This window comes from Propithecus coquereli, unplaced genomic scaffold (assembly GCF_000956105.1).
Source record: "Propithecus coquereli isolate 6110/MARCELLA unplaced genomic scaffold, Pcoq_1.0 Scaffold110, whole genome shotgun sequence".
In the NCBI taxonomy this organism is placed as follows: domain Eukaryota; kingdom Metazoa; phylum Chordata; class Mammalia; order Primates; family Indriidae; genus Propithecus; species Propithecus coquereli.
The window spans coordinates 222,415-228,613 of NW_012134970.1; the positions used below are offsets into that span (position 1 = coordinate 222,415).

General features: G+C 33.1%; 1 protein-coding gene across 1 annotated transcript in view; it reads right to left on the reverse strand.

Moving 5' to 3' along the window:
- Positions 1-685: 685 nt before the first annotated feature.
- Positions 686-6,199, reverse strand: part of LMBRD2 (LMBR1 domain containing 2) — a 53,460-nt gene continuing 47,946 nt past the window's right edge. Inside the window, exons 8-10 of the mRNA XM_012649408.1 lie at positions 4,822-4,927; positions 1,799-1,928; positions 686-843 (exon numbers count right to left, since the gene is read on the reverse strand). Coding sequence (XP_012504862.1) covers positions 783-843; positions 1,799-1,928; positions 4,822-4,927 — 297 coding nt within the window. The 3' untranslated portion in view covers positions 686-782. The remainder of the gene's footprint in view (positions 844-1,798; positions 1,929-4,821; positions 4,928-6,199) is intronic.

Sequence of the window (6,199 nt, forward strand, 5' to 3'; positions counted from 1 at the left end):
GACATGATCAACACTTAATATGCTAAATGATAAAAATGATCATTACTTTCTAAAATGAAAATCTTTCACAAAGCAATACCAAATGCATAAACAAATTCAGTTACTATACAGACTGAAATAATAATATATCATCTGATTATAGTATACATGCTAGTGACACTAACACTTATCAGCTGAAGTATAATCTTAATTATACATGCAAAAACCCCACTAATTTGCAAACAGATTTTAAAAAAGCACTTTTTACATTCAGTTATGTCTGGTAAGTAAGCCTTGTTTTAAGACATGGATTTTATGAATATGGTTATTATCTGAGGTCTCCATTCACTTACATTTCTTTGGGAAATACAGGTTAAACATTTTTTAAATAAAAACAATGTAAATCACAATAATAAAACTGTATAATATTATTTAGTATGACTTATGGCTTCCTTGAACCTTTAAAATAACTTCCTGAAAAAAAATTAATCTGAAACAAACTGCACTACACATTGTCAATATATTCTTATCCTTTCCATGAATTAAATCCTTCCACTGTAACTGTACTTCTAAGGCAGATGCTTAGGGAATGGTATGTAATAAATCTTGTTAGAAAAGACAATATTCTATTCAATGAGCAATAAACTATTATTAATAAGATATAATTAATTCTTAGTGCCTTTTTTGTTATCCTGATACTTTTCACTGAGAGTAAAAAGGAAATCCTAGAGTACACAGAATGTTCATAAAGGCTGAACTGATGTGTTGACATTGGTTAGCTGTTCCATAAATTTTTTCAGGCATTACACATCATCAAATATTCCGGCATAAGACATGGAGTGATATCGTCCACCAGGCTGATACCTAAAAGGTGAACATTAAGAAATTATCTGAAGCATCAATCGAAAATAATAAAGAAGGAAAGAGAAACAAGAACACATTAAAAGGAAGTTGCTACATAATTTGTTTACACTGTAAAATCTATTCAGTAGCTGAAAGCAGAAACTTACCCTCCAAGGAAATTATCCAAAAGGACTTAATTATAAATCAACCAGCAACTGTTTTAGAGCCTAGAATACATGCATGACAGAGTGAGGGATGTACAAAGAAAGAGGGGAATGTAAGACACATCTAGATTAATCAATTTAATAACCACTCCATTATTGAACATAATATTCTAAGCTTTTTGCTATATATAGGCAATAGTATAGTAAACATCTTCATGCATAGGATATTTTGCTTTTGTTTAATTATTTCCTCATAGCATAGTGGCTAAAAGCATAGACTCTGTTGCCAGAGTACTGAGGTTTGAATTCACAAGTTGTGTGAATCTAGGCAATTTACTGGGCCTCTCTGGGTTGAAATACAATTTGATTGCAACCATACAATACGATATTATTGTTAAAGTGGTGAGAATAGGGTCTGACACCCAAACATGGCTATACAGCTCTTATTAAGGTATAATAAATTTTGCAAATGGGACAGTCAGAAACAGGCATATAAATATTGTTATGATTCTTTGCTATATATTTCAATTCTTTCATATTTATAATACCATTAGTATTGTCTAAAGATACTAATTTCAATTACCACTACTAGATACTATAATTTTTTTAAAATATAAAAGCATTATAAGGTATAAAAAGGTATCAACAGTTACTTGATATATTTTTTATTACTAATAAAGATGAACATTTTCTCTTACTTTATCACTTGTTTACTTTTACCTTTACTATCACCTGTTTTTAACCTTGTCAAGTCAGTATGTTATTAAAATTTCAGAGGAATGCCAGGGCCAAATGTCATAGCCAGAACATACCTTCTTGATTCAGGTTCAAGAGGATCATCAGTGAATGTTTCTGCATTAAAATCCAAAGGTTCTGCATCTTGGAGAAGTTCTATTCGGTCCCTTTCAGTCCTATTATTAGTCCTGGTATATTTGGATGCTGCTGCAAAGAAAGGAAAAAAATTCTACTTTCCTATTGTCTTTTAATTTATGGGCCACAGTCTATGGACTTACAAAAAGAAAAATCAAGAGTATAAGGAATCTGAATTTTCACTGTGAAGACAAATAACTACATGGTTCCTTAAAAATCTGATTAAAATTAAAAATAATATATAGGGAATAGCAAGGAAAAGTTTTCCAGCTTTGTGGTTAGTATAAGCTCAGAAGCAGATACAGTGCAAAGACATAATTAGTATAACTCAGAATTAATATTTAACTATGGTATCACAACAGTTGAAATTCTTCATTATCAAATGAAGTTTCAATTGGTTTCACAATGAATCTCATTTCTTGGCTAGGACTTTAAGGTATAATCAACCTTGAGCCCTTCAAGAAAGGCCTCAGCCTTCTTCCCATGAAACAAGAGTGTGGGCAGCACTAGACAACAGAAATAAAATATAAGCCTCATAGTTACTTTGAAATTTTCTAGTGGCTACATTAAAAAGTGAAAAGAAACAGGGGAAATTAATTTTAATATATTTAATTTAACCTCATATATCCAAAATATTATCATTTCAACACGGAGCACCAGCCATGTTGCAATTGCTCAACAGCCACATGTGGGCTAATGGTTATCATACTGGTCAGCACAGATCAGAAAACTAACTTTCCCTTCTCTGTGTGGATGGGGATTTCTTCATAAACAACCTAAATACTCATAATATTGTTTTGAGCAGTCCAAGTAGCTTTAAAACAACTTTATGATACAGTTCTTTTTGAAAACTTAAGGCAAGCCAATTCTATCATATTTACATTTTTGTCATCTTAGACTCTGCCCTAAATGCATGTCTCTTCATCTTTTCTCTCATTTAGTCAGCAAATAGCAATTACTCACCATATACCAGGATCCCTCTAACTCATAATGAGGCTTTGCGCCACCTCTTCTCTTAACCACTCTCCCATATTCCAGATCTTTCTATTTGTAAAATTCCACTCTGTGGTAAGCAAGCAACCAAATCTCTTTACAGAATCCTCCCTCTATTTCCTAGCTTTAACTAAAGCGTTAGCATTCTATTTATTCTACCAAAAATCTTATGCTTCATCTCACACTGAAATCTTACCTTCAGGACAAAATACAAACCTTTGAGCATGACAATATCTGTTCCCCAACTATTTCTATGGTCTCCCCTCTTATCAACCTCCTCATGCTTAGGCTCTAGCTGCAGAGAAGAATATGCATCTCCCCAGTGATTCTCTCATGCCACAATGTCCTGCATTTACTCTTCCTTCTGATTAAAACACTCTTCACCTGGCTAAGTACTACTGATTACTAAATACTCAGATAAATATTTCCTTATCACAGAAATATTTCTTTATTATAAAAATTCTTTCCCAAGATAGAACTCTTTTTCCATTCCCCAAGCTGAGTTCCTTCAGCATCAGATGTGTATCCTCCTGTCATAGCTCTCATGACAAGTCTACAATATTATAAATAGGTCATCATTAAATATTTCTAACATTTTCCATTTATCTCTTTTGTACAGTTTCCATCTGTCTGGTGAAATTCCTCCTGATCTGTTCATGTACATTGTCCAAGCTTTCCATGAGATATTTTAATGTACTAACTGGTTATTTTCAAGTCACTGCACTGTCTGATAATTCCAACATTTGAGCCACCTGTAGGTCTAGTATGTTGACTATTTTTTGTTTGAAAACAGCTCATATTTTCTTACTTTCTTGTGTAGCTCATAATTTTTGGCTAAATGCCAGGCACTGTGTGTAAAAGAAGAGATGGAGATAAATAATATTTATGCCCAGAATGGGCATACCTCTTCTATTAGATCATCAGTGCTGAGGGATTGAATCAATCTAATCTATACTTGATCTGGGTTTGGACTTTGTTGTTGGGTTAGTTATCTTAAGTCCCTACATATTTCACATTTCTCCAGTGATGAACTGCTATTATCTTGTAATTACCAGGGCCCCATCTGGCAAATGATTTCTCTCAGTATTTTTTTCCTATCCTCAGATTTAGCAGTCCCTGCATACATATGCCACAGAGGGAGTCCCTTTCCATGTTTCTACTCCCCCTCCAACAGTAGACTACTGTTGCTTGGTCACTACAAAACCTGCAGTTGGGTGGACGAGGTTGCTCAATTTTCCTGCTCCACTCTCAGTGCTAGGCAGGTCCCTGTGCATTATCCTTAGTGATAAGTCTCTCTCAGCAAACTGAAATCTCTCCCAAAGACAAATAACCTCTGCCTTCTACTCAGTGCAAGGTCCTAAGCAAAAACAAGTTTCTGGCACTTCCCCAGGGGCCTCATGTCACATTAATATATTTTTTTATTATCAGTAAAGATGAACATTTGTAGGGTCAATGATATGGGAAGGTTTCCTAACCCACCCTGGTGAGCGATGGCTTCTGCCTGGTATCAGTCCCTCACTTAATTATGAGCATCCTAAGGACAAGGAATTTATCTTCTTTGTATCATTGTATACTTAGGAACATGTCTGACATATATGGGTCAGCCAATAAATTATTATAAAAACAACTGAATAACCTATGTCTACTAATAGAAAAGTAAAGAAAAACATCAAGTAAATAGTAGAAACAAATACTTGCCTAGAAGATGCCTGGGATAAGTGCTTAAATTATTTAGGTTAATACACTTACAGCTATTCATTTGATGTCCCAGTTTCTCCTTTCCCTATCAGAATGAATATTTGAATTTCCCCTTCCTTCTATATACTGAGAAATGTGAGAAAGGAAGGTCAGTGCAAATGCACATTTACAATTCTACAAAGGCATTTCTGGATGAGTATCCTAACTCTCAGTCGCTATGCAAACAAGCATAAGAAAAAAAATTTCTAAGCAAACTAGCAAATAAACTACTTACATCGGTTGGTATTAATATCTGAGAAGTTTAACTCTTTAGGGTCAGTATGAACATTTCTGTTCCTAGTGGAATCTTCTCTATTGTGTCCATAACGTTCTTTCCATTCCTAAGAAATAAACATAAATGCATATACAACAAAAGACAAAAAATAATTCATCAATGTCAACAGATCATATATGCAAAATAATATAATTTAATTCTTTTTCATCAGAAATTCATTAGTAATCAGTACAATTATCATAGTACCTTTAAAAATCATAGGTCAATGTTTTTACCTTTACATGTAAAGTCACAGTCTCTATAAACTTTAACTTTTAAAAATGAAGACATTTATAAACATTTTTTGCTAACTATGATTATGTTAAATTATTCTATCTAAATCATCAAAAAAATATTACAACTACAAGTTTACCCTAACCATGTAAAAGTCATAAGAACCCATAATGACTGATGTTAAAAAAATTTCTTTCATTTAAATAAACTACAAATATTAGAGAGCTGAAAAGTCACTTTTAATAGCAAAATTAAAGTTGTATACAAACAACTTTAGATGTAATTAGACTATGACTCACACAGCATTTTGAGTTATCATAAACACAGTAAAACCATGTTAACTAGGATTCTACTCATCAAATTCTTAGAATCGAAAGAAACATTAGAGGTCACCTAATGCAACTTTCCATGTACAGTCTCGTTCTAAAACATCTGTGCCAGATGCTTTTTGGCTGACTAGATGACTATATGTAATTTTCTGGGTTTGTGCAGCCTACTGCAATTTTGGTAAACTGGAAATTAGAAATTCTTATAGAGAGGTGAAATCTAACTCCAGTAACTTCTACTCTTTGGTTCTACTTATACCTTCTGAAATAAAGAACAGACCTCTCTTTTACATGACATGTACTAAGATACACAACAACAACTGTCAAGTCTCCTATATTTACTTTGCCAGTATAGATACACTCAGATGTTAAAAATTTGTGGTAACTGTGACTAGATTATTTTTCTCATTTTTTGCTTTTGCACTCTCTAGGAGGAGGTTAGTTTGCCTCAGCAAATGGAGAACTGAAGAAAAATTGAAGATGGATAAAATTAATGTCATATTATAAAAAAGTATAACAATTTTAAAGCAATCAAAACCACTTTAATAGCAAGACTACATGAATTCATTCATTCAACAAATATTCACTGAGCATCTACCTTAGGCAAGGAGCTGCCTGGTGCGGGACACAAATGAAGTAATTGATTACTAGTGACTTTTACAGGTCCCATAGGACACCTAGCATATATATCTAAAAGTATTAAAATTCCCTTTCTTTAAAAATATATCCTGTGCCATTTTTCCTGCTGTTCTTTATCTTGAGCCAATTATTCCAAATCA